This window comes from Rhamphochromis longiceps, linkage group LG17 (assembly GCF_057381845.1).
Source record: "Rhamphochromis longiceps isolate RC_006_pf linkage group LG17, R_longiceps_female_GT1.1, whole genome shotgun sequence".
In the NCBI taxonomy this organism is placed as follows: domain Eukaryota; kingdom Metazoa; phylum Chordata; class Actinopteri; order Cichliformes; family Cichlidae; genus Rhamphochromis; species Rhamphochromis longiceps.
The window spans coordinates 6,748,163-6,767,940 of NC_140573.1; the positions used below are offsets into that span (position 1 = coordinate 6,748,163).

The 19,778-nt window shown below is 40.8% G+C and overlaps 1 protein-coding gene across 1 annotated transcript; it reads left to right on the forward strand.

Annotated features, from left to right (window-relative positions):
* Window positions 1–448: 448 nt before the first annotated feature.
* lurap1 (leucine rich adaptor protein 1) lies at window positions 449–19,286 on the forward strand. Its single transcript, XM_085387451.1, has 2 exons — window positions 449–1,147; window positions 12,194–19,286. Exons 1-2 carry the CDS (start codon window positions 929–931, stop codon window positions 13,064–13,066), a joined length of 1,092 nt encoding a protein of 363 aa, XP_085243577.1. The 5' UTR covers window positions 449–928; the 3' UTR covers window positions 13,067–19,286.
* The last annotated feature ends 492 nt before the right edge of the window (window positions 19,287–19,778 follow it).

A 19,778-nucleotide genomic window follows, 5' to 3' on the forward strand; every position in this document is an offset into this window, starting at 1 on the left:
AAAGCAAAAATAAGAGCTTCATCTTGTGCTTTTGTCCTTTTGCCTGCATAAATGTGGACAACAGGCAGATGGATACAGACATCACATCTTCACCCAAAGGTCGCCTTTCATGACTATGTTTAGATTATGTTTCTGTTCCATGATGCTCACACATATAACTGGTTGATGTTCACATATATAACTTGATTGGAGTATCAATATTAACAAGCTTATCTTCTTCTTATAAAACGCACAGACGTCTTTGTGCAGAAAGGAGGATAAAAGGACTTTTTTGTTGTTTTTGTTTTACTTTGTGCTTGTCGTTTTATTTTGGTAGTTCACCGTTTTCTCCGGTACAGAGCTTTCACACAGATTGTATTTTGAAAGTTTTCCCGGAAGCTACCGAGGGTTATCGCTGGTGACTTGACGCTATCGGGTCTCCTCTCCCACTCTGCGGTTCCTGATCGCTGTCATCATGCAGGTGGAATCTGCGCAGTGTGGCTCAGCGTACAGATCCCAAACACCAGCCTCACCGAGCTGCAGCTCAGGACTCGGGACTCCGGAGATCAGACTGCATTTACAGCTGTAAAGGAACCAATCAAGGAGGGGAAAGCAACAAATTGGATTTCCCCCCTCCGCTATCACTTGATGACCATCAGCAGTTTAGATACAGAGGCTTCATCAATTTAACACAACATGATGACTGAGTTAAAATAACCCACATATCGAGGATTTCTCTCTGTATCATACTGCTGGAATAAGCTCACACTGCTGTGTTGATACTGTCAAACAGTTTTCCTTGCCTGGCGCAGTCCAACTCAGCAGCAGTCGCATAGGATGCCATACAAGCCTATAGGAAGTGACTCTCGCAGCTTGACAGGGAACAATCTCCGAGGAACCCGAAGGACGTAATCTTTGTCCTGCGGATCTTATCGGTGTAAAAACACTCATGGCGATGGACGAAGGTACTGTCAGCGAGAGCATCCCAGACCTCAAAGACATAGAGGCGAAAATCGGCCGGAAGACCCCCGAGGGTTTGCTCAGGTGGATGCGGGAAGAGTCGTCCTCTCTCCGGGCAGACGCCAAGCTGGCCCTCGCGCACGACACCGGTAAAGAGACCGGGATGAAGAGTTTGGATGAAAAGATAAGAAAACTGAAGATGGAGATGGTAAGAATCCACAGTTCTCATATATGTGCCCGCAGGATGCGTGGCAGACTCTTGTTTTCCAGGATGTGTCATTCACGAAAGTCAGCCAGGTACAGAGCTGTCATTATGACGATGAATGCTGAGCCCGGCTCGGCTCCGGCAGACAGCCTTGTTTCGAGTACTTGAACATTTATCAGCAGATCGGGTTGTCATTGCTGGGGTGTATCTGAAATTATGTGCAGGTACAGAAGCCTGCACAACTCCTGAGAGCCCAGAGACAGAGGTACTTAACATGTTATCTGACTATACAGCATGCCATTTTTAAAATTTCCTTACTTCTCTTTATTAAGTTCTTGTTTTCTGTTCAACTCTTTATATTAAAATAACTGAATGTATAAGTAACAATCCATAAAGTAGTATAACAGTATAATTTTGACCAGATGAACCTAAACCACGTCATGTTCACATGATCACTAGCCTAACACAATAAACTGTAGTGTAACGCTCCACTTGACAGCTGAGAAAAAATAAATGACTGTGTTTTATACTCCAAGTCGTCCTTCCTGCTCCCACTGTGCGCTCAGAGCCCACAGTGGGACTCACTGCAAAATGTCAGCATTCTTTAAAATGACCATATAATCTGTATTTCAGAAAGCGCTAAATGCCAAATAATTTTCTTATCCCGTGCCTCTGGTGATGAATGATACTTTAGGACAGTGAGATTTAAGGATGCTTTTAGGGCCCCTGCTAATTGTTAGGCCTCCGGTAAGCTCACTAACCTCAGCTTTTTGGATATTCCTTAATTATTGTGTGGGCTCACACATTTAAAGCTATAATAAGTAAGTGTTTTACCTTAATGTTGGGAATAATACCAGCCTCAGCATGATTTCTGAGTTCGCTGACTCGTAACAGCACCAGTAGCATCTCATTTGTTCCCACTCCTTCCCTCAAAAGTGTCAGTCTGTATGTAACTTGGGAGAATGTATACAGTTTTCCAGGAAAGTACATTTCTAAGGAGACACTGAGGGCAGAGCTCGGCAGATTATGCCTACATGACACAAAATCAAGTGGTTTAGCTGCTGGTTAGACACAAAGCAAGAGCAGGATTACTTTATTCTAATAACTTGCAATAGATGCCAACTTTTCTATTATGGCTGTTTGTGGCTAAAATGTTCCTAAAGTTAGGTGGATGAAGAGTAAACCAACAAATTCTATTCCATATCAAGATGACGATTTTGTGTTTCACGGCACATGGGTGCCCCTCCGTGAGCCTGGTCTGCTGGATGTTTCTTCCTTTTAAAGGGGAGTTTTTCCTTCCCACTGTCTCCAGTCTCCAACTGCTTTCATATAGTGGGGTCGTCTGATTGTTGGGGTTTTCTGAGAATTATTGTGGGGTCTTTACCTCACAATATAAAGTGCCTTGAAGTTACTTGTATTTTGATTTGGCACTATATAAATGAAACTGAATTGAATTGTTCGTTGCGCGAGCAGCTGCTATGATTTGTTTCACTACAATTCAGTACTGGAGCTTAAAAGACTCCAAAGTCCAGAGGCCTTTTATTACCAGTTGAAGCTACAGGGGCTGCTGTTATCACTGAGTAGCAAACGTTACATACGCCTGCTTTAAGAATTATACTTGCCAATGGATGTTTCAGCTTTTGGAAAGCTAAATGTTAGCATCAATCTCTCTTTAATGTCTTAGATAACGTAATTACTATGTTATCAACATGTCAAAATTAGCCAGTTAGGTCAGTGAAGTATTAATGTATTTTGAATCCAGCATAATTAAATTCTACGTTTACACCCAATGCAACACTTGCTGTGTCTTTCTGTACATTTCTTGTATTCTTTGGTAATGTTTTCACTTAGGATCGCCATAGGAGGTAAAATTAAAGATGTGACATTGACTTTGCTGTCGCTGTACGATTATGACAAAAATAATTTGGAATTTGTGGACTGATATCACACTTTTATACTCAAAGCACTCTATACAACACATTCACTTTCTTTAAGCTTAATGCTTTTTCTAACTACATTCACACTCCGATGGATGCATTGGAGAGCAACTTGGGGTTAGCATTTTGCCCAAGGATACTTGACATGCAGACTGGAGGAGCCAGGGATCGAACCACCAAGCTGCCGATCAGTAGGTGACCCGCTCTACCTCCTGAGCTACAGCCTCCCCTAACATGTGTGCAAACTAAATTTTAATATGAACATTGCTCTTATTATTAAGTAGTATAATACTAAGTAGTATAAGAAGAAAATCAGGAGTCTACATTTGATGAATTTGATTGTGACTAAATGCAACAGATGTAATTTTACTTTGACTGGACTTGAGTAATAAAATGTGAAGGCCCCTTGTATCCACTCATTCAATAATTCAAGCTGCTCTTTGCTCTGCCAGCAGCTGCACTTTGTTTGGAAATAAGTGGAGGTAAAAATGCACACAGGACCGTGGTGAAGGCGCTCTCTTCCTATTGTCTAGCTGCGCTTGCACCATTTATAGAAAGTAATTTTTAACATATTGCATACATTTCTATCTTCAGTCCACTGGGCTTAATTTTGGTGTGATACATACTCATATCATACCTCTGAACAAGACTGTTTTTCAGTTTCTCTTATTAAATGATTCCATCCCTCGTTTATCCACAGCAGGCCGCTCTGTGTTTCTTCAGAACTGATTATTTCTTCAACAGCAGAGCTTCCGTTCAACAAGTACTTCTCTGTTTTCTGGTTTACATCAACCCCACCTCGCGTCAAACAGTGGAGGTCTGTAGCAATAATGCACCACTCTACAGTTGCCCCCCCAACCATGTTCATGTATGTCATACATTCCTGCGGCAGATGCAGGCATGCACCCCGTCTCCCCATCTGTGGTTGTGACACAAGAGCGTGTGCGCTGCCACAACCGAACTTCCAAACCAAACAAGCTGTTTTCTGAAAGAGTCGCTCCAAAACACATTGGTTACATTCAAACATCCAAAAACACATTAGCAGTTTGGTCGCATGGTAGAAATAGAAGCTGATTTCACTCCAGGACTCATGATGGTGGCAGCATGTGTCTTAAGTTCGCTTGCTTGGTGTAAACAAAGTTTTCAGAAAGAAAGATGATCGGCTGTCATCGTCACATTTGTTTAGTATTTTCTGCCACATGTCTTTGAGTTTGAATTAGGCTCGTATTCCTTGAGCCTGTGTGTGTGTATATCTTAGGTTAGCTTAAATAGCTGGTGAGTAATAAAACGCTCGCTCTTAGGTTGTTGTATCAGTTCAGGGCTTTTGGTGACGGGTGTGGTCTGAGAACTAACTGATGTAGGCTCGTGTGAATCCATTGGAAGATGGATCACAAAACCTTTTTTTATTTTTTCAGAAGTGGTGTGTGTGAATGACTCAGATTGTTTTTTCCTTTTTTTCCCACAGAAGTCTTAAAAAACCCTTTTTCACATCACATCTGGGCCAAGTGCATATGTAGTCCTACATCTGAGTCATAGCTGATCTCTGGACATGTTGACCACAATGTCAACGGAAATACGCATACGCGGGAGGTTTAGTGTGAACATCACATGGGTTCTGTAGTTGCAGCTTGCCTGTCTGTAATTTTGTGACCAGAAAGGCGCATTGTAATGGTAAATGGTAAATGGCCTGCATTTGTATAGCGCTTTACTCAGTCCCTAAGGACTGCCACCTGAGCTACAGCCACCCCGTAGTAATGGATGTGTTAGCTCTAAAAAGCAAAAAGTCTGAGTTTTAAGGTGTTTTTTTTCTTCTCATAATACATATATGTATTGTAAACATGGCAATATTTAGATATAAATCAGAATATAAATGAATAAATGAGTGTTAGTGGGTTAGTGTGTACAGAAGAAAGCTCAGCTGCTGTTGTAGGTTGTATAGTACCTAACCTAATTGCATATTTAGCCCACATTTGTATTCACAAGGCATCCAGACTTGCTGGAAATCTGTTAAGACTATAGAAGCATGCTGGACTGTTAGTAGTTTTAGTCATTTATCAAGTTTTTTTGCAGAAGCGGGAGGACAGAGAGAGAAGTGATAGTGATGAAGAACCGTTTTCTAACTCTAGGGAGTGAAACTTTCAGTACAGTCCGGGCTGCTCCAGTATGTGAGTGTGTGTGTGTGCCCGCGTGCGTGTGTGCGCATGCAAGTGTGCATGGTTATTTCATCTGTGTGAGTGGTGCTGTGTAATGAGAGTGCAGAAGAAGAGATGGGAGCATCATCTGAAATCTGCTTAGTAAGATGTGCAGTACTAATGTGTGTGCTCAGAGGCTGTAGGGAGATACTAAATGGAAGAGCTCTCTCGTGCACACAGTCGTGCACACAGTCGTGCACACAGCCTAGCAAAGTCACCATGTTGTTTTCTTCCCCAACATTTTCTGCCATGCTGATAAGCTCAAACGAACAGGCGGGATGTTAATGAGTCGGCTATAAACTGCTTCTTTTTCCACTCTGAAAGTGTGTGTTTGTGTGGACCCTTCTGTTCCTCATTCATCTGTTACTTTGTATCCATAACCACACTGTGTGGCATTGGTGGGCTGCAGCATCTGCCTGTGTAAGATCAACACTGTGCATATTTGTGTGTGTGTGTGTGTGTGTGTGTGTGTGTGTGTGTGTGTGTGTGTGTGTGTGTGTGTGTGTGTGTGTGTGTGTGTGTGTGTGTGTGTGTGTGTACGTTACCACTAATATTGAAGTGTTACTCTTGTTAAATAGCAGGAAAAACAAGAAGTCATGTTACATTTCTAATACAGTACGTCTTTGATTTAAACAAACATGTTGCATAACTCTCAAGTCCAGAAAAACACACTGATTCGATTGGCCTAAAGTACAAAATATAAATCAAAACGAAACTACAGATCTTTAAAATTAGCCTTTAAAATTGTTATGGTCATTAACATCCTATTTCCTGTTACTTGGATGATAGACATGGATCATCAGAGACTTTTAAGACAGCCAGCTTAGAGTCACCAAACAGTGACGTAGGATCATTATTCAGGAAAGCGAAAGATACGGACACGTTTCTTTGCCCAAATGATACCCAGCTAGTTCAAAACCTAAAAACAATACAGTTTAACAATTAAGAAATCTGAAAATAATGCAAGTCATCACACAAGTGAACCTGAGTTGGCAGTTACTATATTTGTTCAAGAAAACTGTAATACTACAAAAAAACGAACAAAGAATTCATCAGATATTCGATGCAGCTGCTCTAAATGATTTATTATACTGTAGCTGTAGTGTGATTACTGACTCTAGCAGAGTAATGTGTTATGTAACTGCTTCCAGACAAATGTGTTCATGTGTTTGCAGTAACGGGTGACTTCAGAACACGTTTGTCGCCGGCTCGGCTCATGACTTGATTTGGTGGGGAAAGAGCTGAAGGCAGATAAATGTTGCTGTGAATGATTTTAGTGCTGCTGTTCATCTCTGCGGGAGCAGTTTGAAAGCATCTGCCTTTCGCATTCGTCTCCAGCAATCTCCACTCTCCACTTCACTGATCTAAACAGATTTACTGGATAGAGACACTCCTTTAAAGCCAGAGAAGACTGGCACTAAGCCTTACACACACACACACAGAGACACACACACTGAAGGGCCTTTTATATATAAGCTGCTTTGTGCATTTTATTAATGATCAGCATCTGTATTTTAAGCTACCAAAGGGCAAATGTTATGCTGTTGCTCGAGGTATGTCCTTACTTTTTGCTAACTCCTCCTTTTTTATTCACTTTAGCTTTCCCATGTCAGCCTCTCTCTGTCTTCCACCTCTGGGCAGATGAATGTCAGTGCAAAGTCAGCTCTCCGTGCAGAGCTGAGCTGTAGGGAATTAAAATCCAGTCTGTTTAATCTCAGGCTTCTTTCTCTAACTGGCTACTGGCTATGCTGTCACTGATGTCACAGTCAGTACAGGGTTTTGTTAAATTCAATTATTCCTGAGTGACCTGCAGCTCTTTTATTCCTCCACCACAATTTTGTTTCCTGTTTTCTCTCCATCTCATTTTGTTGCTTGTAACCATAATATCAGAGAGCCTGGTAGGTCTTCTGTCCAGGCTTCATTTCTTCTTATGTGACAGCAGGTTTAGACAGTAATGTTTGCAGGAAGTAGATGGACAAACAGAGAAGGGGCTACATCAGCTTTGAAGAATGAGCCTCTGCTCCTCTTTGTATCCATTGACTTGCATATTATGCTCCATGAGGGCCAAAATTCAGCATTTCTTTGTAGTTTGCGTTGCTATTTCATAAGACAGTGATCTTCACTTGGCTTTACTTGTGCTTACGGTGAAATCTCGCATGTTGCCATTCAGCATTCTGTCCTGTAGTAAGAAAGAAGAAAAGGAACAGTAAGAATGGCATTCAGACATGAATGCAGACAGATGGAGCAGCTGGCGAGTTATGGAGGGCCAGGGCTGACCTTCTGCTGCCTAATGGAGACTAGAGGGTCTCTGCAAGGACGCAGTATGTCTGAGGGCCCGAGTTAGATTGGGAAGGTGAAACAGCAGACACGGGCACCAGGGGATACGAAAGAGAGAGAGAGAGCAGTGACTGTGTTTATGTTGCTGGTATTCCAGCTGGCAGTAATTCAGCAATCTGTTAGGTTGCTGTGAGATGATAGGAAGCCACATGGGACAGTGTGCGTCATGGATCATACCCTATCACAATCTACAGGATGATGATGATGATAAACTTTAATTTCGGACATGTAAAGCAAAAAAAAAAAAAAAATACACATATACATTCATTTATTCACACACATACATATGTGCACAAACAAAATCAACATAACATGAAATGCCAACTCAATCATCATGTCTGAAAGAGAACAGGAAGAAGACTAGAGGAGACTAGAGGGTCTCTGCAAGGGTCTCTGCGTATTAATCACTACGCGTGCTCAACACTCTCATCCCCACAGCTTGACAGAAAATGGTGTCCATAAAAGTACTGAAGGAAAAAAAAAGTCAAAAAGGTGAATATCTAGAGTAGTAAATTGTCCAACAATTATAACGTGTTCTCGTTGTAAGGTTCAGAACGCTGAAAGCATTTCGGGGCACATTGCGGTTCTCCATTTGTTCTGTTGACTCTGAAAGGGATCAAAGCAACGTTAGAGAAGGAAACCCTTCAACAATTAAATTCCCTCAGATGAGATCACTCAAGTGTTGCCATCAGTCGTCTTCTTCTGTTGATATTCTTAGAGCTAAAAGATTTTCCTCACGTCCCACTGTGGGCACCGTGTGCTCCAGCTACAGTATTTGCACATTTTAAGACCACAAGTACTCATTTACACTGTTGGTTTGTCTGTGTTGTGTTTTTTGTTTTTTTTTGTTAATTAACTGATCAGATACCAGAAACACGTCTTCAAGTTATTTATTTCACTGTTAATGTGGAGAGCTAAAGATAAAGATACCTAATGATGTTATTATGACGTATATTTTGACACTTTATGAAGCAGTACTTTTTGTGCTTTCATTACACAGTAATAAATATTTCCTGAGGCGGATAAATATTACAAAGATTTTAGCAGGGATCCAAAACAAATGAAGTCTTTCTTCTGCACCAGAAATCTTTTAATATGAAACAACGAGTTTGACTTGTTTGCAGAGTGCAGGTACTTGTCTTATTTGATAATATAAAAGGCAGGAAAATTAGCTTTCCAGAAACCTGTGGGTCTGCCAGCTGGTGCGTGGCTTCATGCTGAGTAAGGAAGCAGGAGTGTGTTTGGCGATGTACCGATGTTTCAGGAAATGCAAAAAACATGATTAATGATATTAAATCCTTAAGGCTGCTTAGTCCCATTCACATTAAACTTTGTTGGCCCCACTTCGACCTTTTTCATCCTTTCTTTGATGTGCACGCTTGACTTTGTTGTGTAATTAAATGCTTCAAATCAGTCTCAAAGTAATGAATATAGTGGGGATTGAAACAAGTCCCACTTGAAGAGCAGCAGAGCAAACAAAGCAGGAAACAGCTGACACAAACATGATGGATTTCACTTTTAGCAAAAAGCTGGAACACGTGGCTGTCATTGTTTAAATTTCATTACGAAAAAACTTTGCATATTTTAATATGTTGATTTGTAGGCAACTAATCTATTTTGTGACCTCAGTAAAGAAGGCATGCAGAGTTGAGATGACAAAGATGATTTCTTTTACATTTTTATTGAAGATTTTCCACTAACACTTTCTGAGATATTGTGTTAAGAGCAAATGCCATATATCTAGTTGTATTTCAGAGGCAGTAGCCTTACAGAAGAATTATTATCCCCCCAAAAAGCTAAGGTGTGGCAGCAAGGCCACTCACAGATGGTCCCTCTGCTTGTGTAAAATTACATACTCAAATGCATCTCTGGTGTATAACTTGTTTTAATTTCATGCATTGGTGAATTTGGTTAATACACAGTATAAAAATATCATCTCTAACCAACCACCCAAGTTACCCAAATTAATATCGCAGAAAAAAAAATGACCTGTTGCGACAGCAACAGTTAAAGTCAGTGTAGTTCTGCAGCAAAGTGTTCATAGACTGGTGGAGCTCATAGCTTTGTTAGCATTGTGCCACCTCAGCGCTGACAGGCACGGAGCTACTTTTATTGCCACCCTCATTAAGCACTCGGTCTCTGCCAGCCAAAAACCTCAAGCCTTGAGCCCCACCCCAAAACTTGTGTGTGCCAGGATGCCGGTGGGTTCATACCCACATATTCATGAACAAAAAGCTGTATATACATATATATATATATATGTGTGTGTGTGTGTGTGTGTGTATTAGAGCTGTGTCTGCCTGTGTAATTTAGCATAACCACTGACTTTGGCTTCAGCATTTACCAGAACATTGACCACACAGCTCAATTCTCCTCCAGTAAAGAAAGTAAAATGAAACCCTTCTATTTCATCTCATATCCACATTTTTTTTCTTCTGAAGTGTGTTGCCTGTGTTTACTTGTGATAATCAACAAAAAAGCTGGTTCCCATAAGTTCAATCTTGTGTGTTTTCTCCACAGTTAAAATTACACTCTGGATAAGGTCTGGTTATGGTTTAGTCATGCTGTGGTTATGTTCTACAAGTCACGTGAGCCATTTCAATCTTTCACGGCACAGACTAAGTAAAAGGTTTTTGAGCAAATGTGGTAAGCTCAAAGAGAAAGTTAGTATTCTTTAGGTGATGGGCACCAACCAACTTTGAGCATGCAGTGATTAAAACTGCTGCTTCCCATTGATGAGTTTGACAATTGTTGGTTACGTTTTTTTAATCATGATGCACAGAGCCGGACTCTGTGGTTGGCCTGTGGTGCAGCCCAAGGTTCGAGCATGTTACGGCATAAGAAGGAGAGACTGATGAGCCAGTATGTGACAGCTGTGCCAATCAACCCACCCTGACTCTGCTCCCTGAACCATCCTGCCCTACCTCTCCCTCCTGCAGCTGAGTCAAACCACACTTTTAGAAAGATTCAAGAGGTCAAAGTATTCAGCAGTCTTAGAGGAAAAAACGGGGCAGAAATGATCTTTTCTTAATACCCAGTTTAGAAACCACTGATGTCGATCAGCTTCCTGCTGGTTTGATACTGAGGAAGATGGAGGAAAACCACTCAACATCAGTGGATTGAATTTGCCATAGCTTTTTCTTTCTTTCCTTTTTTTATACCAAGCAGCCTGTGGTGTGGTCTTAAACAGTGAATGGCTTATCCAAAGGTCAGCCACTACCTATGCATAGAAACGAAGTATGAGACATATTAATTCATGCTCACGTGCACCATTTTCCATCTGGATGGAAGAACGTCAGGCTTTTAAACACCCCATAGAGCAGCTTTCTTAATTCTTCTGCCAGTGTTTTCATCAGAACTGATAAACATGAGTAACTTAGTAGGTTGGATCAATCAATTCATTCCATCAGACTGATTTATTGATTTATAAGGATCAATTAAACTGTTACACTTAAACTCCAAAAGGTCAGAAAGATCTTAGTGGCCTGAGGCCTCTGCTCGGAGTTTTTTGGGGTGTTAAACTTACTCAACACTTTATTATCCCAATGCTGTGTTAGCGCTGGAATATACATAATGTTACACTTGCAGGACTTTCACTTTTCACAGTGCGATGTAGTAAAATAAAATATAAAAAGACTGTAAAACTATAATTGTATATTTTGTCTGTCTGACCCAAAATTATCTGAGATGAAATACACAAATATGTATAAATTACCACAAATTTTAATGATTCCCAAAAAGGGATACAGCCAGCCTCCCGGGGCACAGTAATAGACCAGCAGAAAGTGATACATAAGGAGGAAACTGAAGAATACTTTGAAATCAAAGGCTCAAAGCCGAGGTGATCTCAGTGGTCAGAGCTTTGAATGTTGTTGCCATATATCACCTCTGGGCTCTGCACTTTGCTTTGAGAACTTCTGCAAATGTATTCTAGGGAAGAATTTTCCATGACTGCAGCCATCTTTCTCCTTCTAAGTCACCATTTAGCTTTCTTATCCTCCCACACACATATTGTATTTGAAGATACCCATGGCTGCTAGAGGCCCGCTGAAGCAATTATTGCTTTATTTATTTATGACAGAAGTTGTAGATTAACTTTTGAATCCTTTGCACCATTTACAGCATTTAAAAGTCAGCTGAAAAGGAAAAAAAGTCTTTTTCTCGACTTTCTTTACTAATGCGTCTTACTTTCCACTGTATCAAATTTCCATCTCTCACTAGCTTCTCCTACAAACTCAGCTTCAGTCACATTCCCTTGTAATATCCATCTGTAACCTTGTTTCCCCTCCACCTTTACTTTGTTTGTTTCCCATTTTTAGTATTGTGGATTCCAGGCAGTTTCTGTTATTAGTTTCTTCCAATTAGGGTAATCTGGAATAGTTTAATAGCATTATAACGGTGTTTGCACTTGTCCCTAGAGCCAAAGCTGACAGCTTTACATAAATATGTGCGGTCTCCTAGGTTCAACATCTGTTTAGATTTCTCTTTTGTTGCACATTGCACACTATCAAAACATGACCACTGTGAAAGTAAGCATGCATCATTATTGTAAATTTAGAATATCTCCTTTTTTGTGTCCGCAGGCTCACTTGCGCTCGGTGGACGTTAAGATCCTGCAACAGCTGCTGGCGGTGCACGAGGGCATCGAAGCAGTGAAATGGCTGTTTGAGGAGCGCAGCACACTGACCAGCCGCTGCAGCAGCCTCACCAGCAGCCAGTACAGCCTGGGGGAGGGACCCGACACCTCTTGGAGAGGCTCCTGGAGCAGCTTGCAGGACCCCAATGACAAGCTAGACAACATCTCCATTGGCAGCTACCTGGACACGCTGGCAGACGACATGGATGAGTACTGCCCTTCCAGCTCCGAATCCGTCATCTGCTCCACCACACCTCTAGTTTCAGAGGCTACTGCTGGGGGCCGCATGGTGGGAGGCTCCGTGGCCACAGCCACTGCAGCGGTGTCAGGGCCCGTGTTAGGCCTGAAGTCCGGGTCTAGTGCTGTGGGAAGTGAGAATGGTACTGGGGTTGGAATTATTCCAGAAGTGAAAGGTGGACCTGGGAATGTTGCCATTGGGAAGGGAACTGGAGGAACTGAAAGTGGGAAGCCAGCAGCTCCTGGCAGCTGTCCACAAGCCAAGTCTGAGGGCCTCAAGCAAGGTGCTCCTATCTGGACCAAGACTGCAGAGACAGATAAGGGAAGCCCCATGTTTAAGGTCAGTACTCCAACGCAAGGCCTTAAAGCTAATGGTGTCCTGGAGAAATCAACCACACAAAGAGGCAGCCCGACCCGCACCTGTCTCAGTGAGAAACTGGCAACCAGCCAGAGCCCCAAAGTTAAACCTTACAAAAATGGAAAGATTGACTTGGACACGTGCAAAATGAATGGCAAAATGCATCTGGAGTACGACGCCCACTGGCGCTGGGTGCAGTCGCAAGAAGATGTGACGTTTTTGTAAGAAGAATAATCACAGAGAGGGACTAAAGCCACTATTGAACACTCCTTCTGCAACATCAAAACCCAGATCACTGAAGATTAAAAGAAGAGTGCACTGATGTTGTGAAAGGCACATAATGGGGCTTTCCCCGGTGAAAGACACTGGGTATGAGAGACAATTACCTGTTTCTTCTTTTGTTCCTTCCTGTAACTGCACTAACTTCCTATAAAACATTGATGTCAGTATTAAGGGATTTTGGACCATATATAGCCAAACAGGGGTGCCTCACAAAATCAACTTTAAAATCCTGTGTCACAGATTTTCCTCAGGGTCTTTTTAACAATCCCTGATATTATTTCAGTTTCTTTTCTTTTACGTTATTTTGTTTTCCTGAAAAATAAAGCACAGTGAGACGATCTGCCAGAGAGCTGAAACATGACTTCAGATGGTTTGACACATACTTTATCGGCAAGTCAAAATTGAAACTTTGCCTTGACTTTGACTTTTTAAAAAATAATCTAGGAACAATATTGCCACCAATATATAAATTCTGAACCTTTACAAAAACTAGTTATTATTAGTTACTTTGTATAATCAATTTAACATTTTGTGGATTCTGTATGAAAGTAATTCCCAACTTTTTATCTTTTATCCTCTTCAAATGAAAAATTATTCAGTTATGGTGATAGTTTCTGGGTAATAAGGTAAATGTAGCTGTGCCAGACGATAAAAAATGTACTCCTGGACTAGTTTGTAGAGGTATTAGGGCAGAAGATTTAATGCAATATATATAGACAAACGTATCGGGCCAGAGTCCCTTAATCCTTCAGGTGTTTTTAGTTTCATTGTTCTAACTCTATAACATCAAGCACCTAACCATGCAGTCTTCCTTTACAAACATTTGTGAAAGAGTGAGTTGTTCTAAGGAATTCAAGCATGGTACTGTAACAGGATACCGCTGTACCACTGTTGCAATACGTCAGGTTGTAACACGAAAGTGTTTGGGAACCACAGCAACACAGCCTCAAAGTGGTAGACCACATAAAGTTACCAACTGCTAAAAGTGCACCTGGTATAAAAGTCACCAATGCTCATCTGACTCAGCAGTTGCAGACTTTCAAACCTCCTGTGATATTAACATCAGCACAACATCTGTGTGCCAGGAGCTTCATGGCATCATTTCAATGGCTGAGCAGCTCCTGTTGGTGTAATGTGTGGGTGGGCCGGTACTTTTGCCCATATTTTGTGTATTTCACAAATCAAAAGCAAATGTGTGATGAGAAATAACCAAATGTTTTGTGTATTTAACTCTTTTGTTTCTTCTGAGCTCTTCAAATTTACCTCAGGGCCCATTTGAAGGGGCCTGACCCTGAGGTTGGGAATGACTACCGCACTCCACAAACAACAGCTTTTATGAACCCCAGTGTACTGCATATAAGATAGTAGTAGAGTCACTCCCGACGCATAATATACTAACGATTTGTCGCGTCCCGAGGCGTTCCATGGAAACGCGAAAGGTTACCTTCCGCGTTTCTAAGCTACGCGCCAGATTGTGCGATTTAAACAAATTAAACATACATATGTAGAGTCATTCCAGACAGTTCTCATGTTTTCCAAACTCATAATATAGGGACGTGTTGGGCAGCCGAAAGCATAATATACTGACGATTTGTCACCTAGTGTTACGCTTTGGGAGTGAGAACGTGTTGAGCAGTAATAGTGTAAAATCAACCTCTCATTGAAATCCTAAATAAAGATTGCTATATTGATCCTTGTTTATTGATAATATATCACTACTCTTCCAGTGGTTAATGACCGCCTTATTGTTTCAACAAAAAATAGAGAAACAATGTGATTTTCTCCCCAACTGTTTATCCCCAAACACTTTCCTGATCAGCACTAGAAAATATGTCAAACTTGCAATAGAAGACGAAGCACTGAGATAAAAGTTTAACACATTAAAAAACAAAAAAAGTGCCAGTGATAGCATTTGTGTCTTTGTGAAGCTAATCCCTTCAGTGCGTTACCAAACATGTGCACGATTGTATAGTCACTGAGTTGTAGTACAGCTACCAGTGCACTGGTTACTAGTTGTGACTGGTTATAGGCAAATCTTGACTTTGGATGAAAATCTTTCTTCTGTTTTGACAATTACGCTAACCTGTATTAGTTTTCTTTAAAGCAAATGTTGTGCCTGATTGGTGTAAACCTTAACTACATATGCCTGTTTGTTCCCTGAGATGACTGCACTGTTGTGATGATAATCTTTTATTAGTTTTGCCTCTCCGTGGGCTTTGCTTGCGTGTACAAATAGCTAGACCAAAAGTCTGTGTGCTATTCAGTATCGACTGGTAAATGTGTTATGCTGGCTGGGTGGATATTGCTTGCCCTGTGCTGACATCTTTATTGGTTGATTTGTGAGCAGTACGCGGAAGACTGAACACAATCAGTGAAGAAAAGCAATATTTCCTGAAGGCTGTCTGCTGGCTTACATAAGCAGCCTCTTCTCAGCAACTGAAATTTAATAATACTGTCTGATCTTCAATAGATGACAGTGCTACTAATGAAGGAATTGTTGTTCTGTTTTTTTTATGTGCATGTGCGAGAGAAAGACACAGCCGGCCTCCCAGGTATGAATAAGAATAGATGAATCCCAAAGGATCGCAGATTTTTTCAGCTTACTCATCACAATGTAACTACATCACTCACCAGTCTGCAGTTATTCATGTTAATGGTGCAGGGATGGTGCAACACATGTGGTAAATGGAGGGGAACATATTACATAATCTGTCCAGTTTCTTTCAGTGCCTGGAAGTGTTTGAAACTATTAAATATGAGTGTTGATAAAATATGAGCTTTGATACTGGTTCCAACACAAATGGGCATTTTTCATACTTTCTGCACATTTCAGTCATCTTGGTTCCATAACAACATAACATTTCATTTTTCTTTGAAACAACCAGATGACTATTCATGCAGCCATTTTGTATCTGAATGGTCACAGATTCTATTTTCACATGCCACATATGCAGTTTGGGGCTCAGATACACGAGAGTTAGCTTCTCATTTCACTATTGCTAGCTATAAAATTTTTCTGCACTGACCATAACACTATGACTTATTTATTTTGGAAAAAATATCAAGTAAGGAGGAGTTTAAAAATGCACACAGGAAGCTACATAAAGGCTCAGTTGCACAGGCCTCAAGCCTCCAGCTCCTTGCAATTCCTCTGGTAGTTAGCAGGCTCCTGCAGTTGTCCATGGTTTGTATGGAAGACACAGACTGGTTTTACTTTGGAGGTGAACAGTATTTTGTGTGTCGCACTGTTCAGTACTGCTCAGCAAGCAGCAAGTGTTTGCAGACAAGTTGGCATTTCACATGCAAATTAGAGGTAACCATGGCGGTCTGCATGTGACCAAAGTAATCGCAAGGTTTTAAATGCAGCAGCATGTGTCTCTTTGCAATCAATTTAAAAGCAACATCAAGCAACCATTTGTCAAACAGTCAGGCTATAGACATTATATTCCGATGACCCGAGGAGCTAGCCGGGCTCTAGACCTGCGTAAGTGCAATTTAGCAATAAATGTTACTATGAAACACCCATTTTTCTTGGTTGTCAGCAAGTGGTCTGTAGGCCTGTGTTACTGAGGCCTTGGATAATATTGGCTGTAGATGCTGGAGGCAAAATTTCATGACTAACTGTCATAGGATAATAATAAAGAGTAAACGTGCAAGTTGTGACCTGAGCTTTTGTACGTAACCTGCTGCCAGTCAGTGTCACTTTAGCTAGATAGGACAAGTTCGCTTTCTGGTAAAAGCTCTATTTTCGTTGACATAATTTAGAAAAGACATTCTAGATTAATGAAATGATATGTGATAAAATAGCCTATCTGGCTCAAATTTTGGATACAAAATTCTCCCAAGTGTACTATTAGAAAAGAGAATGTGATGACTTGGCGTCAATTCCCTCCATCCTAATTTAATCATGTTCTTAAACTCAACAGCTCCATTTGTTTTAGCCACTGAAGTGTTTCCTCTCTCCTCCTGCTTTTCTTTTCGTCCTACTTTCCACCACCACACTGGTTTCATGGAAATGTTCAGTCAGTGCCAACACACATCATGCGCACACAATGCCTTCTCACCGAAGACAGCACCATACAGCCGGCACCACAGACGCAGTGACTGTAGGCTAGTCCTCGAGACTAGGGAGGAAAAGTGAGATGAAGCTCAACCTTGAACTGACTGTGAAGATGTTAAAAATCCCATCTTTTTTATCCCTAAAGCCAAGCAGAGCATCTCTCCATCCCAGGATAGTTACTTCAGCCATGGTATATCCTCCGACCACAGTATAGACATGAAGTCATTTGAAACCATTTCCCTTTTTAACATATGCTGGCTGTAAAGCTATGCAACATGCCAAAAAAATGTCTGCTCCGCCAGTTTGGGGTTTTTTTCCAAATTAGCGGAGGCATATGGGGAAAAAAAACTACGTTTAGTTCAGGGAATGAGCCTGTAAAACACATTATATGAAGCTATAGTGTGTCTTTCTGAAGTTATACTCTGTCCTCTAATGGTTTAATGTGTTTTCACTGGGCACAGTTGGAACATTTGGAAAATGGACGATGTTTTAAACCTCTCCTTGGCAGAGAGTGTTGACAGTTTAGGTGCCAGGGGGAACTGCTTGTGATCTGACTGTTTTTTAAAGTGAGATGATAACGGCTGTGTGCATTAGCAACAATGGAAGTGTTACTAAGTTCTGAAAATCTTGTGAAAAATACTTTTAATCTAGAATGAGAGAAATGTCCTCTTTCTTTCTAGAATTTTTCATAGGGTATGAAGGTGAACATCACTGGGCAGATCGTAAATCCTTCTCTTCTGCTCTCTCTGTGTCCAAGATTTATCAGATGGCCGGTGCGCAACGTGTTTGCATTGGCTTCAGGTGCTTTTGGCTTCAGAATACCTCCTCTGGCTATTCTGGGTGCAAGACAAACAGTGTGATTACATAGACGAGCGGATACCCACACGAACATGGTTGCCATGACAATGAGGCCAAGCAGGCTTGAGCTCTAGTGGCTACATAAAACAATGTTTACTGCAGTGCCAGTAACAGCATAGCAGTACAGTCTAAATGAAAGCAGGTGAGATAAAATCTGTGATAAATGCAGACAGCAGACATCCAAATTATTTGACCATTATACATAAGGTCAGTTCATAAAAAAAGTATCAAATGTAGTTAGTAACAATGTAAAAGACTTTTAAAAATATGATACTTTTTAAGTGATTCTGTTTTAGAACTCATTTTTAATCCAGTCTGTCGAGTACCAGTGACAGATTACATGTGACACATGTAATCATTGTAGACAGCCCCCTATGTATGTTAAACACATGAAATGCAAAACACAGATCTTTCTCACTGTATCTAAAAATTGTGATCTGTACTTCCCAGTGATAACCACATCAAAGCCCCAAAGTCCATTTTTTAAAGCAGAGAACAGAACTTTTAGTGTCCTCAAGAGGCAAAAATAAAATTCAGTATCACCCATTCATTGCTCTTCTATTACTTTAAAAATGATACGAATTCTGCATTTTGGGGGGAATGCTGCAGAGGAAATTGCTCATTTCTGTTTTTTTGACATTTCCTGCTTCACCCTTGGTATAAAGCTCAGCTATCCTCTCTTTCAGCCACCTAAAATTCGCCCAAGAGGCCTTTTTCTGCCATTTTTTACCCATTTTTGAAAAGTGAGAAGGCAAACTGGTGTGTCTCTCTGGAGGCAGAGTCAGCGGATAAACAGTGAGCCGAGTGCACAGCGTGCAGCTAAAAGGAAGCTTCCACTCCCAGAGTCTTGCTGTTTTCTTCCTTCCTCTTATGCATACACAACACCCAAGCACAATTTATCCTGGGACTGATATGGGTCTCTAGATAGCTGACAGCATTTCCTTCTTTTAAGGTTCTTTTATATTTTAGTCTCATGTTTCTGTGTATTTGTTCACATCTCAGAATGTTCAAAGTAAATGCAAGAGAACTGAATCAAACCCTACTGGGTGCATGCTGGGTGCTGACCCAGGTCCAAAACCTGACTTAAGCTAAACAAAATCTAGAGGATTAAAAGACAAAGGCCAGAGAGACTGACTGCAGTTCAGCTGAATCAATAAAGTTAAGCTTTATTTTGTTATGCAATATGCCTTCTAGAAAAAATGTTTGTCTTTTTTTCCTTGTAAAGTCAAAATGTTCAAAAATTAACAGATTATGTTCATTGATGTGGGCGATATATATCATGAAGTATGTAAATTATACGAGTGTGTCTAATAATTAAAGCTATTTTAAATGTTTGGTTCGTGCTATCATTGCATTTTATTTAGAGCATTTTGAAGATCACAGTCATATAACGCTGTTTTCCCTGAACACTCATTTGGGATCAATTTGAGAAAACTTTTCAGTTTATCAGATTCCACCAATGAGAGCAAACTAACTGGAAATTCAACACCAGAATCTCCCTGATTAGCTGCTATTTCAGCTTAATGTAAACTACTGAGTGCTTTCAATAGTGGATTCCTGATCAATATTTAGCCCGACCAATGAGTGCAGCGAAGATCCATTAGCACTCAAAGCATTCATGGACTCCATTCTCAAGAATGTCATCGACCACAATACTGGTATCCATGAAACCACCAATACTTAATATATGCACAGCTCTGTAGATGCACTGATATGTAACGCACAAGAATCTTAGAC